This window comes from Notolabrus celidotus, chromosome 4 (assembly GCF_009762535.1).
Source record: "Notolabrus celidotus isolate fNotCel1 chromosome 4, fNotCel1.pri, whole genome shotgun sequence".
Classification (NCBI taxonomy): domain Eukaryota; kingdom Metazoa; phylum Chordata; class Actinopteri; order Labriformes; family Labridae; genus Notolabrus; species Notolabrus celidotus.
In genome coordinates, this window is record NC_048275.1 from 20,435,685 (window position 1) to 20,458,401 (window position 22,717).

The window sequence follows — 22,717 nt, forward strand, 5'->3', positions numbered from 1 at the left end:
TCCTCACAATAAGCTAACCTCACATAACTATTTTACTTTCATGCTTGATGTAATACCAACCTGGATCCTGGTGTTTAGCAGATTTACCTTTAATTTACTCTTGGTGATTCATTTTTATCAGCATCATTCTTTCACAAAGTGCAGCCTGTACATTTATTTTTGTTCGTAACTTTCAACCCTGTTCAAGAGTTTTTGCTTTTTCACAAATATCTTGTTTACGTTTGGAAGAGTCTTGATTGTTTAATTAAATCTATTTTTCAATCTGTTTATTGTTTACTCCTGTTTCTGATTTTTATGTGTGCATTGTAGCCTCAATAATATGATGTGAAGGACACAACATACATGCATATCTGAGATGTTGAACATAATGCAGCAATATAAATATGATTTATGCATGCATGTCAAAGAAAAAGGAGAAAAAATGGGAGAGATAGTCATCCACATGGATGAAAGATTAACTCTTGATCTTTAAATCAAACTAAGGTATCGATATCTCACTGAAGAAAATTTGACACCTTCAACTCACACTTTGCAATATAGTTTAGAAGTATAAAAATGTGCCCAGATAGCCAGATACAAACAAGGTTTCATAATCATAATAATAAAATGTGTGACTCAGAAGAATCCATTTTAGAACAATATGCTTTACTGGATTTTAATCATTGAATCGTTATGTTTACATCAGTTTTATTTTGCCGCTGGTAAAAATGTGACTAATTTAGATTAATTACATACTGCTCTGAGAATTCAAAATGAATATAGATGAATTATAAATCTGTGCTTCTTTTTGTCTGTTAGGTGTTCCCCGAGTCACTGTGAACACGGAGGCAGCTGCAGTCAATCATGGAGTACCTTCCACTGTAACTGCTCCAGCACTGGCTACAGTGGAGCCACCTGTCACAGTTGTAAGGGCACTGAGCTTTGTTGTTGTTCAAAGGTCACCCATACACACACACACACACACACACACACACACACACACACACACACACACACACACACACACACACACACACACACACACAGAGAGAGACAATCTCCTGCTTTTACCTTGAAGGCTCTGTAGACATTGCTGTTGTAGAATGTCTGAGTCAAACTTATTTCAATCATTGTGTTAGCCTGACTGTGTATTTGTACTTAAGTGAGAATAATTTTTAGGGAAACCTGATGGATTTAGCTTGAGAAAGCATTCAGATAAAGGGCCATAATTTGTTATAAAGACTCAGTAAAGTGCCTGCTTATCAATCATCTGACAGACGTCAAAAGTACTGCCTAGATTTACAAATTGTCAGACGTCTTAGTATAATCAATATCAATGAGACATGAGTCAGCAAAGGTTCAAGAATGATAGATAGCTAATTCGAGTGAACTAAAACTTTAAGAGACTTTTTTAGATAGTTATTAGGGTCCAGAGCATTTTTCAATTCTTGCAGGGAGCTTCACGTTTATTATTTAGACTTAAAAGAATACAAATTTATCAAATTAAAGTTCCTTGTGGAAGTATTTAGCAGCTGTTAGTTTTGGATTTGGGATGTGCACGTTTAGTTGACTAACTGGTTAAAATGTATTACCCTTGCTAGTTGGGAACAGAAATATTAGTTGTGTCAATCAACTCAAGTTGTGTTGATCAAAACTTTATTGCAGCAGAACATTGTTTGAGCTCTACGTCTAGGCTTTGAGCCTCACTTCTCTTTGTAGATTAAATTTATATGCAGAATTGAGGAGTGATGAGATAATGTCTTAAACTCCCTATAGTCAGAGCCTGCAGGTGGATACTGGGGAGGTGGTGGGGCTAATAGACTGCCTTATCATGAGGATGCATTTTACAGGTGATTGTGAGAATAATGCACGGAAAATGGGAAATTAGTGCAGCTTGAGTTACCTGCCTCATCTAGCTCACAGGTGTCACTCTAGTTAGTTAAAACATTTTAAAATACTTTTTAGAATTGTAAGCCCCGCAATGTTGGTCATATGCTATGTCTAAGCTCATTTTGCAGCTCAGTTTAAGTAGCATATGGTCTAGAAAATGGAGATAAAGTTGTTTCAGTTTCAAAATTCATTGAATAAATCAGCCACAGACTGACATTTTGGGAAATGTACTATTTATTTTTCATTTCAGTGACAATTTGATGCCACTCTTTTATCCATTCATCAAATATGAACCAGTTAGTACCTTGTTAGCTTAGCTAAGGCTGGAAACATGAGGAAATGCCTATGGCCAAAGCTAATATGTCCCACCTCACCTTTAATCAACACATATCTTGTTTTCTTTATCAGAAGAGACACCAAATTATAAAATGAACAGTGTAATTTTTTTTAACAGTAAGCATGCCAGAAAATTGTTCAACCTGGAGTCTTGTCATCACCATAAACTAGAATGAATATTTTATGTAATTTTACCTACATAGTGACAGCCCACAGTAAGGGCATGGTCAACATTATTGATTAGGATATTGATAATGATGATACTCTTTTTCTCTTCAGCGATATACGAGCAGTCCTGTGAGGCATACAAACACAAAGGCAACATCTCTGGGTATTATTACATCGATGTGGACGGAAGCGGACCCATCAGACCCCAGCTGATATACTGTAACATGACAGGTAGCTGACACACAAACACATCAGAACACAAACAGCAAAACACAGCAAGCAAGCCCTGTCATGTCCTGTTTCCCTCTTCCTCTTTCATCCTGACCATATTTCTGTCTGTTTGTCCTGCTGAGTGAAGCATCTCTGAGGTGTCCCCCCACCATACAAACACATACACACACACACACACACACACACACACACACACACACACACACACACACACACACACACACACACACACACACACACACACACACATGGTAGAAATGGTGAATAAATGCTTTCTTCTGTTTCTCTCTCCACCAGAGGACAAAACCTGGATTGTGATCCAGCACAACAACACAGAGCTGACCAGAGTCCGTCCAACGCTGGGAAGGACTCAGCACTCAGCTCGCTTTGAGTACACATCTGGAGAGGAGCAGCTGGCAGCCATCATAAGCCAATCAGAGCACTGCGAACAGGAACTGACTTATCACTGCAGGAAGTCACGCCTCAACACAGCAGGTCAGGCTCATTGATATTCTTTGAAATTTCAAGCTGAGAGACAAAGTTGAACTCAGACATAACACTATATCACACATAAGCATCATATAGTGTATGTCAGTATAAGGGAATGCAATTAAGTAGCAATAAAAGTCCACCTGCTTCTTTATACAATTTGTATTTATCATATAAATTAGAAAATGTAGTGTACAGTCAGGGCAATGAAGTATCGTGACAGCCTCTCGTCCCTAAAATCCTTTGCTGTATTTTTGTATGATAAAAGACTAGATAAGACATAGATTAGAGTTAGTGTTAAGATTCAGATCAGCCCTGTTGCTGTCATGGTTCCTGTCGTGGAAAACGTCCAAAGAAAGCCAACACAGGGTCCTAAAATGTGACATAAATGAGTGTATTGGTGTGTTGCAGATGGCCCATCTCTCAGCTGGTGGGTTGGAGGTCCAGGTGCAGGACAGGTGCAGACTTATTGGGGTGGAGCTGCACCAAACAGCCAGCAGTGTGCCTGTGGTCTGCAGGAGAAGTGTGTGGACCCAAAACACCACTGCAATTGTGATGCTGACCGCACTGAATGGTGCTATACATTTCCTTTATATTAACAAGATACAAACATAGTGAACTATGTTTGTTTGAGAATAATGCTTTTACTAATTGTATTTGTAAAATAACAGATGGATTTGTTTGTAGCTAATGCATCCTAATGGAGCTCTATTTTGTGGAAATAATGATGATTAATTCCCTTATGCACCCTAATCCCTGATACTGATGACTAAGTTGCTCTTTCTTTTCTTGTTTCCTTTGCTTTTGATATCTTTCCCCTTCAGTCTTTCCCTCTCTCTGTAACGTATGTCTTTCTTTTCTTTCTTCTTCTCCTGTCCCCTTCAGGACTAATGACTCAGGCCTACTGACCCATAAGGAGACCCTCCCCGTCAGATCTCTTGTGCTGGGTGATGTCCAGCGGCCGGGCTCTGAAAGCGCCTACAGGGTGGGGCATCTGCGTTGTCATGGAGACAGTAAGTCCAGTCGAGAGCCCAAGCATTATCAGTACTTATAGAGAAGAATTTATTCCCCTGAAAGCTAAATAACAAACTCATTCCTCTTCTCAACAAAGATACATTTAAAGAACATGATTTTTAGTTTTTTTGTCTTTGCAGAGAATGTCTGGAACGCAGCATTTTTTGACAAAGAGACGTCATACCTCCATTTTCCCACATTCCACGGAGAGCTAAGTGCAGACATCTCCTTCCTCTTCAAAACCACCTCCTCCTCTGGTGTCTTCCTGGAAAATCTGGGCATCAAAGATTTCATTCGGATTGAACTGAGCTGTGAGTAAAACCGTTCAGGTTAGATGTCTAACCCTGTCTTTCCTCAGATGTGAGTAAAACCTGCGCGGGAGAGGTAATCCTTGAAGTGAAGGTTTCATCTGGGGTGAAATCTGAAGGAGGACGTTCCTTCCTGGATAACCATTTCAGCCGTTCCAAATTAAAAAAAAAACATACATTTCTTGTAGCCATTTCTTTTTCTTATCTAGGAAATCACTGCAGATACATATTTTTTCAGCCTGCCGCTGTACATGCCCTAAAAACTAAATAAATAATACATTTAGTAATAAATTTGGTTCATAGGTGTTGAAATGTTTTTTTAATGGGGAGTAGGATACATTTTACTCACAGGTGCGGTTCAAAACAAGGAAATATGCTGCCAACATGCAAATAGAAAAATTTTCTTAATGACCTGTCTTGGCTTGAAGGCATCAAGTATAGCATTTTTTTTTCTTCTACTGTTTTTTATAAACAAGATCACACCCTCCATCCGGGGATAAAAAGGAAAGTAACTGAATCATATCCTCTACAAAATGTGACAGGAGTTTGTGCATACTGTTTCTGCCTGAGCACACCTTTGAGTGTTTGCAGCAGCCAACAGGTGGAACAAGTGAAGCATGAGCTGCAGGGAGATACAGAGGACAGGATGAAGGTGTGTTGATATTCCAAATGACTCTTTGTTTCTTCCTTCAATGATGCAGCTTCCACTGAGGTGCTCTTCTCCTTCGATGTGGGTAATGGTCCGCTAGAGGTTCGTGTGACAGCTGGTTTCCCGCTGGACGACAACAGGTGGCATCACATACGAGCTGAGCGTAACGTTAAAGAGGCATCGCTACGCCTGGACGAGCTCCCTGCTGCCACGCAGGAGGCTCCTGCTGATGGGCACATCCACCTGCAGCTGAACAGCCAGTTATTCATAGGTGAGTGTGTATCTCTGTAAATGTGTTTGTTGGACAGGGATGCTGCACAAATGACATGGGTATTTAAAGCTTGCAGTTGTGCCCCATTTCCCCTTTCCCCAGTTCCCTTTTTTCCATTATTACCGCCTAATACAATTGCCCATTACTGCAGGGTTAGCATTAGAGCTGCATAGTTATTAATTTTATGTCTTGTGAACCTTTCAAACAGTTACAATAAAGTATCCACTTTTACTCTGTCTGTATACTTCTACATGTTCATCATTTGAATGATGAATGGTGATTTGATTTAATGTCTTTGTCTCTTCTGCTCAGGAAGGAAGCAGACAGATAGTAACAGAAAGACAACCTTTCATCAAAACACCCAGTTCAAGTTCTTCTTCCCATCCTAATTCATCCTGTAGGAGTCATATTGCAGTGTTTCTAGTTATCGATCCACTCTGAAATTGATAGATTTAGGGAGGTTAATCAGCTTATAACAATCCTTACACTTAATAGACTGAGAGAAAATCCTCCCAAGCTCAAAAAGAAAAACCCAGTTCAGTGAAAGTTGCATTTCTACTGCAGTGGTCAGTTTCTCTGCATTAACCTTGGCACAGTTTTGAACCCAGTCTTTTGGTGAAGTAAGTCCTTCCCTGACAGCTCCTAGAAAAGTCCAGGCCCTGATGTGAACCTCATTATGTCTGTAGTGGTGAAAAGCTGTTTCTCTCATCATAACAGGCTTGAGGAGTCTTGTGGTTGCCAGTTTGGCACTCTGAGACAATTATAATGTTGGAGGGCCTGAACTCTGAGGTCAGTTGGAGGTTGTATTGCAAGAAGTTTGAAAACAATAACTTTCAGTGTTTCAATTCTATCCTATAAGGGAAAAAAATGTTTTCCTGTCACAGTCAGCTGGTCGGGATAGACAAGCAGACTGTCAGATTGATTGACAGCTCGCTAACTTTCCTGATATCTGCAATCAGCGTGGTGCTTGTCTGGCAGACAGCCTCAAGAAAGTGCACTTTTGCATTTTTCCATCTGCCAGTTTGTGTTTCAAGGCGATACAGCGCCTCATCATCAAAATTGAATTTATAGACAATGGAGAGCACTGTGCAGCTCTTTTTATTGATTAATCCAAGGCATTTGACACAGTGGACAATCCACTACTCAAACAAAGACTAGAGCAGGGTTGTCTGAATAAGCAGTCAGCTTGTTTAACAACTATCTGACAGCAGGACTCAGTGTGTGCAGGCAGAAGGTTGCACTTCTATCACTCTCACAGTAGCCAAAGATGTGCCTCAAAGGTCAGTGTTCTGACCACTGCTATTTATTCTATAGACCAATAACATCAACCAAAATATCTCCAATGCAAATTTCCAAGTCCATGCTGATGACGCTGTAATATGTTGTGCAGTATCCACTCCAGACCAAGCTCTCTCCCAGTTAGTCAAAAAAAAAGTCTCTTTATTGTCAAATAAACTGCAGTCTGCACTAGACATACTGAGGATCTGATATTGCGTTTCTCTCTCAGACCCTTAGCATTGATTTGGGGGGGGGGGGGGGGGGATCAGTGACCGGGTTAAGTGGGGGCACTATGGGAAGAGGGGGCAAAACCGGGAGAGAGTTCAGCATCCTGACTTTTCGGGTGAGGCAGGAAGAGTAAATGTCATGGACGGAGGGGACATTTACTCAGTTACAGCTTGCTTTTAGCACTGTCCAACACATTTTTATGATTTCAAACTTATTTTTAATGCAGACCAAAACTAATTCATGATGTTTTGAAGTGTAAAAATCAAATCTATCGAGTCTGCTTTCTTTCTCCTGTTCTACATGGACTGAGTTTGTATCTCAGTACAGATATCTTGGTACTGTTATACATTTTTTTTGTCTTTTAACCCTTGTATTCAGCAGCTGGTGAGAAGAGTAAATTTCTAATTGGGTTTTTATTTATCAAATATTGCCTTTCTTTCCAGTCCAAAATGACGTGTTGCTGCCACTTATATGTCTGTGTTGAGCTATGGTGATGTCTTGTACATACACACCTGTTCTCCGAATTTGCATGCTCTGGACTCATGGGGTATCATGGGACACTGAGGTTCATCACTGATTTTAAAATTCTTACTCAACACTGTTTACCTTATAAATGTGTTAGTTGGCCTCCTTGCCTGCACATAGACTGTAAGCCTTTTTATTTACAAGTGTATTTTAGGTCTGCTTCCTTCATACCTTCTGACCTACATCAAACAGAAGAGTACAGGAACTTGCTGAAGTGAATCCTTTGTGTGTGTGTGTGTGTGTGTGTGTGTGTGTGTGTGTGTGTGTGTGTGTGTGTGTGTGTGTGTGTGTGTGTGTGTGTGTGTGTGTGTGTGTGTGTGTGTGTGTGTGTGCGTGTATGTGTGTGTGTGGCTTCAGGAGGCACAGCATCCAGGCAGAAGGGTTTTCGGGGTTGTATTCGCTCTCTGCAGATGAATGGCGTCACCTTGGACCTGGAGGAGAGAGCAAAGATCACCCCCGGGGTTCAGGCAGGATGTCCAGGCCACTGCAGCAGCTACGGCTCACTCTGCCAGAACCAGGGTCACTGTGTGGAGAGACCCAACAGCTTTTTCTGTGACTGTGGCCAGTCTGCTTACACTGGAACCTTCTGTGAGAGAGGTACAGGCTTTCTCACTAACTCACAGCTGAACCTGCTGCCATCAAGGAGACACACTGACACATTGAGTGCTAAAATAGTGTAATGGCTAAGAAGATACAGCTAAACTTGTTTATTTATATATTATTCACAGGGATCTGTGCATTAATGTTACGCTGATTATTTGTTTTTTTTCACCGTCAAAATTTAGTTCAGTTGGCAGTGCAGTTCTTGCATTTTACTGATAATCTATCAGGCTGTATGATCAAACAAAGTTTTCTATCACTTCATTACTTTGGTCCATTATGTCAGGCTGCTCTTGCCTGCTGGATCACATCTCTCCCCCTCTTTGCACTGCAGCAGTCTGCATGATATTTCATTATCATTGTTTAATATTTTCTAAAAGCTAATGAAGGTGTATTAGGTGTATCCATGTTCATTTGCATACAAAGCAGAAAAATTAAGTGAGATCACAAGATGCATCTGAAAACGTATGACGCAGGTGTGAACCACTTTTATTAGTGCTGCCCCCTGTGATCATATCAACCAGACCACATCACTATAAGCAGGTGTAAATAAAAGAAAATGATACGAGCACCTCTCCAAGGCCATTGTAGATCCCAGTTTCTAATCGTCCTCATACAGGAGGAACTTCTTTCTGATGACACTGATATTATTTATCCCCCCCAAACTCTGCTTTTAAAATAGCAGTGTGGTTTCCGACACTTACACGGTGTAAGCTGAGTTTTTGAGCTAATGGGCAAAAGATTGTGACCTCAAACATGGCTGCACACAAACACGGAGACACAAAAAGAGGCATGCACACTAAAAGTGTCCACACACACACACGCACGCACGCACACACACACACACACACACACATACACACACACACACACACACACACACACACACACACACACACACACACACACACACTGTATTTGAAGTGGCTCTGCAGTCATTCTGTCTACACTGCTCTATTGTAAACTCAATTCATCACATCCTCCTTATACACAGCCGCTGATCATCTTGATCCAGGAAAAGTTGTGACTAGCTCATAACTTGTTTTTTTAACCTTTCGTTTTGTATTTATAGTGTGTTTGAAAGCTCAAATATAATTTCATAGTTAAAAAAACATTATTATATCCTGTACTGATGACAAAGTTATAGTACACTGTTAGTCTTTATGTAAGAAAGATATGCTAGTGCACAATAAGAATTGTATCCTGTAATGCAAACAACGCAAGTATTCCCGTGTGACATGTCACACTATTTACAATCGTAATTTACATAAAAAGGATTTTAAAAAGAGCATTATGGCTTTTTTGATTTCACTCATCAAGTGTTACTAAAATAGAAAGAATGGGCAGTACATACATTTTTGTACTTACCATTTACCTAATGCATTGCACATATAGTTTAAAGATAAAACGCGTCATCACAACAACACAATCTCAGAGCCTCATTTGTATTCAGTAACTGACAAGCCCAGCTGTGTCGTCTTTTGAGGCTCAAGAGCTATATCTGGAAATCACAACCCTCATAAACAAATGTGTGATCATTTGCAGCAACATTATGCATTGTTCTATTCACCTGTCAGCTGGTTTCCGCAGCAGTTTTTTTTCCCCCCTCAAGTTCACTAATTAGGTTTTGTCAGTGCTGCTGAGGTGCTTTTCAAACAGTACATGATGCACTGATAGAGTGTGTGTGTGTGTGTGTGTGCCCCCCCCCCCCCCCGTGGGATTAGCTGTTACATATATTCAGTGTGAAGACAACCAGTATTTGCTCATTCAAATGCATGCAAATCACAATGTCTCTGGGAAACAGTGTTGATGTAGCAGAGTAAGTTGTGAAGATAAATGATAAATTATTTTGCCTGATTACCAACCATACAAAGTTGTTGTTAAAGTTTTCACTTCAGTCTGGCTCTTTCATCAGCCAAATTAAACCATTTACATCACATATGTGCAAAATAACTGCTCACCAAACATGAACTTCTGATAATATCTCATTTACCACAGAGGTTTCAGCTAGCTTCAAGTCAGGAACATCCATCAGCTACACCTTCAGGGAGCAGGTGCTGAGTAATTTGAACAGGACCAGCAGCAGCATCCAGCCCTCCTCCATCTACTCTGACACGACCCTGAGAGCAGAAAACATCTCGCTGAGTTTCAGGACCAGCCAGAGTCCCGCTCTGCTCCTGTATGTCAGCTCACACCACAGAGAGTACCTGGCTCTGCTGCTAAACAAACATGGTAAGCACTCATCCCATCATATTTATTGTATTGTTAACAACCTTCCCCCTCTGCGTATAGTGTCAAGGTTGAATCTAAACTTTAGCTTAACATCATTGGGTTCATCTTATTTGTCTCTCCTGTAGTTCTGTTTAAAATGCAGTTTTATTATTCCACCATACATATCTCCCTCTATTTCAGCACACAACCTCTCATCTTTCTCCTTTTCCTTTGCTCCATCTCCTCAATGTTCTCTTTCTGCTTCCCTTAGTCCTCCTCTCCTCGGCTGCCATTCACTTCAGTGTTTAATTAATCAAGTTGTCCTGAGTTCAGCCAGAGGAGCAGCATGAGGGGATTTGAATTGAAAAGTACAAAGAAGGCTGATAAACGTATTATAAGTAGGATGCGACCTAGATTAGCTGTACATAGACCATGAATAGGCTGTGTTCATGACCCAGACTGCAGGAAGCTGATGGGCTTAAGGTCATTAGAAATAACATGATAATCAGGGTGTGGACAGGTAGCTACATTAAAACTGAACTTCTAATTAAAATGTACTGTCACTGTTTAGGTGATAGAAGTCTGTGCTAACTCTGTGAGCATGTTGGCTGGTGATATGCTGAGTGGAAAGCATGAACAAGAAATACATTTATCTGTGGACATATCATCCTGATGTTTAAGATAGAACACTTGGCTGTTGTGGTTATTATCTCTTTATTATGCTTCTTCATTTTTCTTGTTGTCAACAAACGTCAGATTGATTTTCCTGTCAAGCCTCGTCATATCCCTCTGCTACATATGTATATCAATAGTTGTTGAGAGTATTGAAAACCCATAAGGGAATTATTCAATTACACATACACCTCTAAATAATCTCTGTGAATTATCCAGAAAAAGAAGCTTCGTAAAAACTGTACTGTTTTATGTAATTATCTTTAATTGTAAAACTTTATTTATTTATTAACCTTCATTAAAGATCTACGTCTTCAGTAGGAGCCAATAGCATCAGTACCACAGAAAATATTGAAGGTACTCCAAGACATTGTACATTATTCTGTGGGATTTGTTAACCATGACAAATATTGCCCTCTTTATACTTTGAGGTATCATTCTGGTCTTATTTGTAAGTTGGAATCTGGGAGAAATGAAACCTAATTTTATAATACATCATGGAAAATGACAACATCTTGCCCCTCTGATTCTTTTGCTTCATCTTTAGTTTCATCTTTGTTGTGTTTTAATGGAGCTGTGAGCTCTGCCAGTTTTCAAATTCTCTTTGATGGTGACATCTTCTGATATCAAAGATAATGGAGCTGAAAAAATGCATTCACAAGCTACATTATTAAGAAATAAACTAAGACTTGAAGCAAAACAACTATGTGAATGGATATCATAATATATGTTACTGAAATAATTACTTTTTGTTACAATGAAGGGTTTCAAGGTTGTTGTTAAACACCTTTTTCAAATTCTAGGGTCCATCTTTATCAGCCGTACTAAGGCTAATGTCCATGTGCTTTAGATGTAATCATTACTTTATTGAGCTTCAAAAAGTATGCTCACAAGTGTAGCCAGAACTACACAAGGAGTTATTACTGACAACCAATTCACAACATACAGATGCACAAAATCTACTCTCCAACCTTTGAGAACAGTTCGGATGGATAGAAGAGTTATCATGACTTTCATCTTGACTTTATGTTGGAAAACAAGGTAATCTAATCTATCAGTCATTATGGCTATACTATGTCTTATTTACTGGCTTTCTGAGCACACATGGTTTAATGTAAGAGATCCAGAAAATCCCTCCATGGTGTTTCTGTGCAATCAATCTGCCTCAGTAATCAACCTTTAAGTGCCATGTATTTTCTTTAATTCTTTAACTTTAAAAAGCATCACTATTCAAAGCAAATTAAAAATAAAAATGTGTGATCTATGAGTAAGACTGAAGTGGGACTGTGTCCAATGTTTATCTTGTGTTTTGTATATCAAATGTATAAATCATCTGTTCCCATTACTGTCTCTGCAGGCAACATGTCCATGTAAAGCAGTTAGTATTTGTTGTAACTGTAGTGATCTGAGTTTTACAGATACAAGACGTCAGTGGAGTTAGTTGCAGAATACCAAACACTGTGCTAATTGAAAACAGCATCATACTTAAGTCACTTTGATGTATTATTGTGGCTACAGTAATTTAAAAAAAAATGAAAAGCTGGCGAGAGCTGAAATGCTCGGAACAAATTATTCCACATGTTGGACTCCTGTTCTTGTAACTAAAAGGCTGCAGTAGCAAAACAACACGAAGAGCAACAAATGCTGCTAACAATTGTTTGAAAGTGAAAAGTTCAGCCATCACAGCTATTCCCCACCTACCAGCTTTCTGACAATCTCCATGTCAGCTGCGTCTCTCTGCTCTGCAGTCACCTCCTGTGACTTGTTAATCGTGGTCATTACAGTGTGACCACATGCACCGCAAAGACTCACTGCCTCTCACTTTTGTGTCTACTCCTGTCTTGTAATTGTGGTACAAAAGGCGAGTGTTGAAAGTAATTACCAGTTCTGAAAAAATGAATAATGCATGGTTGGAGAAGACTTGTCTTACGCTCGCTCATGGTGCTTTTCATGTACATATAGATCACATTCACTGTTATTATCCAGAGTATACTCATAGGAATATCTAAAAATAAAACTTTTAAAGATGCATATGTACTGGTTCATTTTCTTTATGAAAATGGATTATGCCTTTTTTTTAATAGGTCTTATTATCTACACAGCCTATGATGTGATATCCATATAAATTAACTGCAGAACACCACCAGAAGTTTTTTTGATTTATGATTGAGATGCTTCTACCCTGTTCCCATCATGCTTTGTCGGGATGCATTTTAATGCTCTTTAAATATGTTTGGTATTAAAGTAGACACCAGGTACAAAGTACGGGGAACTTAAGTGCAGTAAATATTTAAAGTACATTTTATTTGTTCTGTTGTTGCCAAAAGTAACTAGATGATTGTCAGCACTGTGTTGAACTAATATGTTTATTTCACAAATTAAACCCAAATATTAAAATGACTGTTTAAAGTAAGAACCATTTATGGCTAATAATATTTTTTTCAACCTTTGGTAATGTTACCACCGTGTGTGATAATAGGTAAAGAGCCAAAGAACGTCTGAATCTTGCATCAGTTTCTTCTTTGTTTACCAGAGAAACCTTTATCCCAATGTGCCGAAGATTATTTAAATGTAAATAGTTGATTTTGAGAAATTTTGTATTTACAAGTCAAACAAGAATAAAACAGCGTGTTGTTTTGCTTCTTTGTGTTTTCAGACCAGCTGGAGGTCAGATACAGGCTGGACAGCAGTAAAGACACAGAGATCCTGAGGAGCAAAGTGAGGAACCTTGCTAATGGGCAGCTACATGCAGTTACCATCAGCAGACTTGCAGACTCTGTCTCTCTGCAGGTAACAAACAGACACACACACAAACACAACAGACTATTGTTTTTTTCAAAGTCAGTACTAAACCCAGAGTTTCCCTGGGTTTCTTCCGACTTTCTCAGCCAGTGGGGGAAGTTGCAAGAAAGCATCAGGGAACAGCTACAGAAAAAAGAAACATTTCAAATAAAGTGCCTGCTTGCTTTCAGTATCAAATCCTTTTGGTTAAAACCTTTGAGAGGTTTGTGATCATTTCTTCATTAAAACCTGAGACACCTGATACAAGGACATCTGTGAATCAAGGGGCTCAATTGATACAACTTTGCTTTATTGAAAATGCTCCACTTATCTGCTGATGACACCAGGCAATACCTTAACTTTTGTTTCCACTAAAAACAGTCAGCCCTATCTTTCTCCGTTTCATTGCAATTCATTTAAATATCAAAGCTTACTGACAGTTATCTTTGTCACTTTGGCTTGTGTGCCTACCTCTCTTTTATTCTTAGGGCCAGTATAAGCTAACCTTGGACCAATTTTATTGTTAGCATTCAGAGCACAGATTCAGTCTAGATCCATTTCCACATACACCATGGAGGGCATGTTGCATGTTGGTGTCCTGTTCTGTTGTTTTCAGCATTTTACTCCTTAGAATATTGTTAAAAAGCACACATTTGGTATTGATGTCTAATTTTGGAGCTGCTCTGGTGAGATTTCCACATTTGCTGCTGTCTTATATTTACTGTATATTTTAATCAACCAACAGTGCTTGGTTGGTAAAAGTTAAGTAAGGTTTATGTAAAACATGATGGTTTGGCCTAACATGAGTACTTTCATAAGGTGGCCTTTGTTCATGCTTTGATCATACAAAGTTTACTATAAGTAAGAAGATGCAGACAAATATCAATTCCCTGTATTAAAGTGTGATGTGAAGTCCCTTAACTTATCACTTGAACATGTAAAATGATGTTGTGTGGCATTGCTGAAAGCAACCCATGATGTTCTTCTCCTTGACAGAACAGTCACACTACTCCTCATCTAATTTCTTAGCGGTTGTGTAATTGTATTTTTTATACTTATCTTTTTGTTCAATCCTTTTTATTTGTGAGGTGTGTTTTGTTTTGTTGACAGGTTCATCTCATAATAAACCAGAAATCACGAGACTAATCACAGAAAGTGAATTTTCCCCTGCATTAACAAATTAGTCAAGTTATTTACAAAGTAGCATTTCAAGTTTTCTTATTAGTTTGCTCCAAAGTGTTTGCCTTCCATTAATGTGAAGTTGTCTTTCAGATTGACAGGAACACCAAAGAGGACTTTAACCTCTCCTCTGATGTAGAGTTCAATGCCATCAGGATTGTTGTCGGCAGATTGCAAGGTAAGTAAGACGACTGCAGATCCAGACAAGGCCTTTTGGGATACAGCACACTCAGACAGACTAATTTCAGAGGCATTCTTTCTTTTCAGACAAGATTTTCAGCGCGATGGTTGGGCCTCTGTAAAGCACTGTGTCTTGAGGATGTATTGGGCAAAGAACAAAGGAAGACATGTTTAATGCAGGGTACTCTATCTAAGAAAGCTAGATGCAATAGAAAAGGATATTGATGGTACATTTAATAAAGGAACAAAATACTTTATATCGCTAATACATTGCTTGACTGTAAAAATATTGGACTTCACAGTTAGGTGGTCATTGTATTTGACCTTGTATGGGAGGAATTAAATACAGGATAAGGGATAGGGTTGGGGTCTGGATTAGAGTTAGGGTTAGGGTTAGGGTTATGATTAGGGTTAGGGTTAGGATTAGTGTAGGGGTTAGGGTTGGGGTTAGGGTTAGGGTTGGGATTGGGGTTAGGGTTAGGGTTAGGGTTATGATTAGGGTTAGGATTAGGGTTAGGGTTGTGATTAAGGATAGGGTTAGGGTTAGGATTAGGGTTAGGGTTAGGGTCAGGGGTATGATTAGGGTTAGGAGTAGGTCTAGGGTTAGGATTAAGGTTAGGGTTAGGTTAGGGTTTAGGGTTCAAGGTTCGAGGTTAGGGTAAAGGTTAGGGTTAGGTTTGGGGTTAGGGCTAATGATTAAGGTTAGGGTTAAGATTAGGGTAATGAATAGGTTTAAGGTTAGGGTTAAGGTTAGGGTTAGTTTTAGGCAAAGAGTTAGGGTCAGGACTGAGGTTAGGGTTAGGGCTATGATTAAGGTTAGGGGTACACATATTCACATTGAAGGGAATTCCTTCAGGATGGATATATAGGGCCCCCAGCCTCTACACGGCATCTTGTGGCCCCTGGGAACAATTTAATGAATTACATTCAAGGAAATGCATACAGAAATGTCACTCGAGGCCCCTGTACTCAATAATCTCTACCTAGGGGCCCCTAGGGGCCAATTAACAAAATACATTCAAAGTGAAGACAACGCATCCAGAATGGTTATTAGAGGCCCCAGTCTCCATTGACCACACCTTGGGGCCCCTGGGAGCCAATTAACTAAATAATTTCAAAGTGAAGGAAAAGCATCCAGAATGGTTATTAGAGGCCTCTAGTCTCCATTGACTACTGTACACCTTGAGGCCCCTGGTGGGCAATTGACTAAATGCAGCCAAAGTGAAGGAAATGTCTCCAGAATGGTTATTAGATGTCCCCATGGTCCCCTAGACTGCACGTTGGGGCTCCTCAGGACCAATTAATGAATGTTTTAAAAGTTTAGCTAACACCCCCAGAATGGAAACAGGAGGCACCCCAATGTTGAAAAGACTGGACATTCTGGCCCTTGGGGGCCAACTGAGGAAATTTGTTCAAAGTGAAAGGAAATTAAGGTTGAGATTGGGGTTAAGGTTAGGATTGGGGGTGGGTTTTGGGTTTGGTTTTGTTTGGTTTGGTTTGGTTTGGTTTAGGATTAGGATTGGGGTTAGGGTAAAGGTTAGGGTTAGGGTCAGGGTTGGGGTTGGCACTGGGGTTGGGGTTAGGGTTGGGTTTAGGATTAGAATTGAGTTAGGGTTTGGGATTTGTCAAGGGTCTAGGAAAGGCATTTTTCTGGACTTTTTGCCGTAAAACTGACCTTCAAGGCCCCAGATCCAACAATCCTTTTGAAATTGGTCAAAAGATGAAAAATTGTCACTAGGGGCTGGTGTGACAATCACCAATCCTTTGGTATAGATGTTGGTTGTCAATGGATAAATTGAGATCCTGGGTTATTTTTGATACAAAAGCTTCATGTTCAGCTTCAAGGTTTGATAAATTCAAATTGAATTTTGTTCCCCACCACAAAATGCAGCAGAAGTTCAAAAAAGGGTTATGGTTACGGATGGTTTAGGATCAGGTTTACTGTTAGTTTTGAAAAATGTAAAAGGCCAAATTCCCACCAGAATGGAGTTAGGCTTAGGGTTGTGCAGAAGACCCAGGTGGCTAGGCTTAAATTTAGGTACATACTCCAAGGATAAATATCAAAGGTTAGGGTTAGGTGCAGATCTAGAGTGGTTAGGGTTTTGGTAAGGGTTTAAGTTGTTTGAGCAATGTGCTGCACTCTGTATTTGATTAGATATGCCTTTGCTATTGTGACAAATCGTGTTGTCTTTATATAATTTTGTTTTACCATTACTCAGGGTACAACAATATACACCCTGAACATTGAAGACACTTTCTCTCATCTGACGAATTCTTATGAACTTGAAAAGCCACTTGGCGAAATACTGATAACAGCACTTTTACAGTGTTTTCCCAGTACAGAAGCTAAATCCATACAATTCATTCAACCTTTCTAGTGAAAGCCTCTCAAGAAGTTTAATAAAATGTTGAAATATTTTGAAAAATAAAGACGATTATTTCGATATTTGTTGTGAAGCATTTTTGTCTTACACTTAACTTACAGCCACAAAATACTACTTATAAGTTCTTAGACCTCATACAGTACTGTCCCTTTACTTAAAACACCCAAAGACATGTTATAGCACATTGCAAGTATTAATAAGACATTCTTCCATTTGAAAACCATAGCAATGATTACTTTTTAGGATACATACAGAACTCAAAATACACTGTTGTTAATGATGCATTAAGGTATAATGATTGCTCATAACTTCATAAGGCATTATGTTCACTGCATATAACACTTCATAACATTGTTAGGAATGCTTCTTATCACTTATAGGGATTGATAAAGCCTTATAAATGCATTTGTAAGGCTTTATAAATGTGCAGATGTTAGGCTGCAGGACTTCTTTGACCCAGATGTAGCTTTATCAGCATACATTGATTCAGCCATTTTTATACTAGTTGGGATATTTGTTATATCTAAGAAAAATAAGTTTGGTCTAAGAGTTTGGAATGTTTTAACACATTTAAAAACAGTCATCTGTGTCTCTCTCTCTTTCTCTGCAGACTCTATTAATTTAGACCCAGAGCTGTCTCGTGTCGCCTCTCTTGGTTACACAGGCTGTCTGTCTGCTGTCCTCTTTAACTCAATCAGTCCTCTGAAAGCTGCTCTGCTGAACTTGCAAACCAGTCCTATAACTGTCACCAGCCCGCTGGTCCAGTCCATGTGTGGTTCTTCTTCAGCAAATTCTTACACAGCAGAAACCACACACCACCTGTCAGGTCAGAGAAACATTTGAATAATTTTTGATTTGCATTGTTTCCAACTCATGCTCTTTTTACAGGATTCAGTCCAGGGATCTCATGTCTGGAAAAAGAGAGGTTTAATAGTCAAAACACCCAAAGAATAATGACACATAGACTGTTTTCCTCTTACTGAGTGAAATGGCATTTTCCAAATGTTGAATAAAGATAAATAAAGCCACTAATATAGGCCAAGAGATATATCAATGGCAGTTTTGTTTGTTGAAAAATGTTCGCTTTTATAAACATTCATTGCCCAATAGACAGTGGAGCTATGTAGAAGCTATAAGTTTCTCCTTGCAACACCAGCTGCTTTGTCAAACACCCGCCCAGAGGCTTGAAACAGGGATTTGGTTTTGTCAAACTATTCATCTGCAAAAAAAAAAACACAAGAGAAAGAGAGGAGAAGAGAAAGAGAAATAGAAGTGAAAATGGAAATGGAAAAAGAGATGGATTTTAATAATAGCTCCAGTTGAGGCACAAATTACTTTTAAAACTACAATAGTGAGCAGAATTCAAACACAAGTTTAAATGTATCTCAGTAAAGACAATAGTTTTAAGTTTGCTTGTACATGTAATAATTTAGGGTCTATCACAGTCAGCTAGAAACTACTTTGTTGGAAAGACTATACTTTGATATTCCTGCCAATTCTATCTATCACAAAACTGTAATGATTGATGGTAAAGTTGAGAGCAAGTGTTACACCCAAAGACTTTAGTGTTTCTTCAGAAACCAATGGACAGACCCTACAGCCCTATACAATTATCGCACCCACTTTCTCAAGGGTCTCAAATGGTTTAAAATGATTGTGGTTATCGTAGGCGGTAGTGTCCATCTTTCAGTGTGGGCGCTACCTCTCAAACTTTACAATGAGACCCTTGAGTTTCTAAAAATGTAACGACACTGGGATAATGGACACTACATGAAGCAATTAATTCAGCTCAGGGAAGCGTTTCCTTTTGCATATCTGTCCCATGAGGTTACTCATACATAGAATTATATAGAGATGTGTAGTGTTATCCCAAATGCATTACCTGCACTGATGGTGGGCTGGTATATGATGCCTCTCTGCCTCTTCATTTCTCCTTTGAGCATCTATCTACAGAACTTTTCTCCATTTTCATTTTCTGTGTCACAAAGGATCTCTGAGCTCATTCACTTGCTCTTATAATCTTATCTGTTTATCCTCATTTCTTCACCTTTTTAAAAAAAATCCCCAGTGATCCTTCCTCTGCGTTTGCCCTATATCTTTTTCTTCTCTTCAATTCTGCACATCTTTCTCAACTTTCAATTTCTTCTGTCTTTCTGTGCTGCAGGTCAGTCTGGATCAGTGGGAAGGGGTCAGCCTTTGGTGAATGCCATTAGAAGTGACTCAGCCATGATTGGAGGTAAAGCATCAGCAATGTTTCACACAAATTTAAATCGATGTATGTACATTTATTTTGGTGCCAACGTTTGTTAAATCATTTTGACTAATTGATTGGATTATTTATTGTCCTGCAGTAGCCTTTCTCATAAAATTGGCATTGCTGTATAGCATTTAATGGGCCTTTAATGGTCACATAATCAAAATGACTGGGTCTGCGCACACAAAAAACACAACTAATTAGAATGCAAATTACTTTATACTCCAAATTAAACAACTGTATACTTTGTTATTGCTAATATTGGCGCAGAGACCTCCTAATAGCTACAAATGCTCAGGGAGCCTGGAGAAAATTAGTTGACTGCTCCCCTAATGATGGAAAGAAAAGCAATCTGATGCCATCTCCCTGTCTGTAGATTACCTGACCAGTTGCCCTGAAGTAGGAGTCTAATTTGAATTCTTGTTAGGTCTCACTTCAAAATTAGTTGTAATTTCTGCCGCCTGACAAGCATACAAAGTCAACAGATATTCAGCTACTGTAAGGCTAGAATATAAAGAAGAAAATCAGAGTCATTTTAAGAGCAAGGAATCTTCAGTTGCCTTTAAAAGCTTGAATATACAAACCTAACTCTTTTCCCTTGCTTGAAACTGTTGTTTTTCAGTTAAACCACTATAACAGTTTACACTAATGTAAAAATTTCCTCCATGAAGTCTTGTAAATGTCTACACAAAAATGTTTGCTACTTGGGTTTAAAATGACGGAGCCCCTTGAGTTCCGCTGATAGTGTGAGATGGTTTATCTAACATTCATTAACAGCACAGAGAGGCAGGGACTGGAACTGATGGCTTATTCACGACAGTATCATGGTTGATAACAGTCGGGTAAAAGAAGGTAATGCAATGACAATACTGTTTGAAGAGTATAAGGAAACACCTACAATTCCTAAGATGCAAATAACAATTTGAACTGAAACTGTAAGGAGCAAACTATTAACTTAAACAACTTTTATGAGGTCAACAATTCATGCTACCTCTGTTTCTAAATCTAACTACAAGTCAAAGTCACATCTGTAGTCTGCCATTTGTATTTCTTTACTTAGAAATCTTAGTTAATTGCTTGGTTCATTGCTTATTGTTATTGCTTGCATATTCACAAGCCTCTCTTTGCTTCCTTATGAAAATGCACACAGGACTAAAAAGTTAGAAATGAAATATGAAAGTATATAGAAAGACTTAAAATTTGTTCTATTATCTGCCAAAGTTTTTTTTTTTTTTTTTATCCTATGCACACTACAAAATCATCTCATGGGTGCAAGTTCAAGAAAGATGTATCTTGTTTGCACAAGATATAAATGTATATAAATGTATTGATGTCTTATTAATTACTTATTCTATTAATATTATTTGATATTCTTAATTATTGTGTATCAGAGCAACCTTAATGACTCAATTTCTCCCCAGGATGAATAAAGTATTTCTATCTATTTCTATACTGTAAACTTGTTCGCCTAAGATAAAGACCTTGTGTGCACAGGACAATTAGTGTGCACATGCAGCGTTTTTCCATGCAGTATATGCGCCCCAGTTTCATATGTAAGGGTCCTAAATTTGTTCAAAAAAGAAATCAGCTGTTTTAGATGGTGGTCCTGCTGAGAAGATGTTTTTATTTCTGTTCTATCAATCAATCATAGTTAATCTAATAAAAAAGGTAAGTACATTAGCAGTGAAAATTTAAGTCTATACATTTGTTGTACAAGCACCTGTTTCCCTGGTATAGATTAACAATATAAACAACGTCGCCATTTCCACTGCTGAGCCACTGACACTTTCCTCTTTCTCTGCCTGGCAGGTGTGATTGCAGTGGTTATATTTGTGACCGTGTCTGCTTTAGTCGTAATGGCTCGAGTCCTCTACCGGAGGAAAGGAACGTGTCAGAACCAAGAGACAAAAACAGTAAAACCTGAGGACAGCCCGGAGCTGGCATTCAGCAGCCAGACCAGCACACAGAACGGTCTGAGTGAGAACCAGAGAGAATATTTCATTTAGACGGAGGCTTGACCTGCTGCTGACCTGACAGAGAGACAGAGGCAGAGGGAGACAGAGGTGCCTTGTCAAGCCTCAGTGCTCTACATCACAAACTGAGCCTGAGCAGCAGCTCAACAGCACAGGAAGACACACTGAACTGAACACCTCTGTTCTGTCTTCTTTTGTTCCATATGCTTGTAGCCTCTGTGGTCGTATTTTTGTAAAAATTGTATATAAATGTAAAAAAAAAAAACAAATATTGAATTAATTTGCCAATAGAGGTGGTCAAACATTGTAAATACTGTATTTAAGTATGTAAATCTTACAACTATGACCAGTAATTCCTCTGTCTCATTGAAATATTATAAATGAATAAAAGAGGAACTTTAATTTCCCTAAAGAGGCATTAAAGTAAAAAAAAACTTGTCTGTCAGAGGTGGATTGAATGCATTTTTCAACCTAGATTTTGTCACTTTGTTGTTTTGAGTGTGTAGTTAGTTTCAGTTTTAATGGTTTAAGTTTCTGATTTGTTTTTTTTATCACATCTACAGTACTGTGTGACCTGTGCGTAATTTAGATTTATCCATTCACAATGAACAATTCTCAATTTATCTAAGTCTCTGCTTCTCTTTCACCATGACTCTCTTTCACTACATTTGGTTTCAAGTTGGACTTATTTATTTTATTTTGCTGTATTTCTGATTGTAATTGTAGTAGTAGTGTGTTTCTATGAAGTGAAGGTACTGAGACAGACACAGTGACTATGGACTGCAATTTATTGCAGCATTTCTGATCCCAATTAAACACGAAATGTCTAACACAATCATACATAAATCAAAGTGTTAATACAATTCATGTAGTATCAGACGATAATCAACTACAGATAGCAGCAGTAAAACAATCATCTAGCTGCATTGAGCAACATTTTAGGCGAAGGACTTACTTTTTTAAATTTACAAAAGGATATTTCCATTTCTGTTTTTTTCTGCAAATGTATTTCTTTAAGTTCACCAGAAATGTGGTCACATTTTATTACTGAAAGTCACCTCTTGGTTTCAAAATTTCAGAATGAAAACAGAGATTTTAGGATAATTAATCTAGGAAA

At 38.7% G+C, this 22,717-nt stretch overlaps 1 protein-coding gene across 1 annotated transcript in view; it reads left to right on the plus strand.

Moving 5' to 3' along the window:
* LOC117811104 (contactin-associated protein-like 4) overlaps positions 1–21,883 on the plus strand; it is a 69,155-nt gene extending 47,272 nt beyond the window's left edge. The window contains exons 11-24 of the mRNA XM_034681170.1: positions 799–905; positions 2,485–2,604; positions 2,902–3,099; positions 3,505–3,667; positions 3,979–4,106; positions 4,248–4,418; positions 5,117–5,335; positions 7,724–7,963; positions 9,965–10,198; positions 13,506–13,639; positions 14,903–14,987; positions 17,984–18,199; positions 19,538–19,609; positions 21,437–21,883. Coding sequence (XP_034537061.1) covers positions 799–905; positions 2,485–2,604; positions 2,902–3,099; positions 3,505–3,667; positions 3,979–4,106; positions 4,248–4,418; positions 5,117–5,335; positions 7,724–7,963; positions 9,965–10,198; positions 13,506–13,639; positions 14,903–14,987; positions 17,984–18,199; positions 19,538–19,609; positions 21,437–21,633 — 2,284 coding nt within the window. The 3' untranslated portion in view covers positions 21,634–21,883. The remainder of the gene's footprint in view (positions 1–798; positions 906–2,484; positions 2,605–2,901; positions 3,100–3,504; positions 3,668–3,978; positions 4,107–4,247; positions 4,419–5,116; positions 5,336–7,723; positions 7,964–9,964; positions 10,199–13,505; positions 13,640–14,902; positions 14,988–17,983; positions 18,200–19,537; positions 19,610–21,436) is intronic.
* Positions 21,884–22,717: the final 834 nt, after the last annotated feature.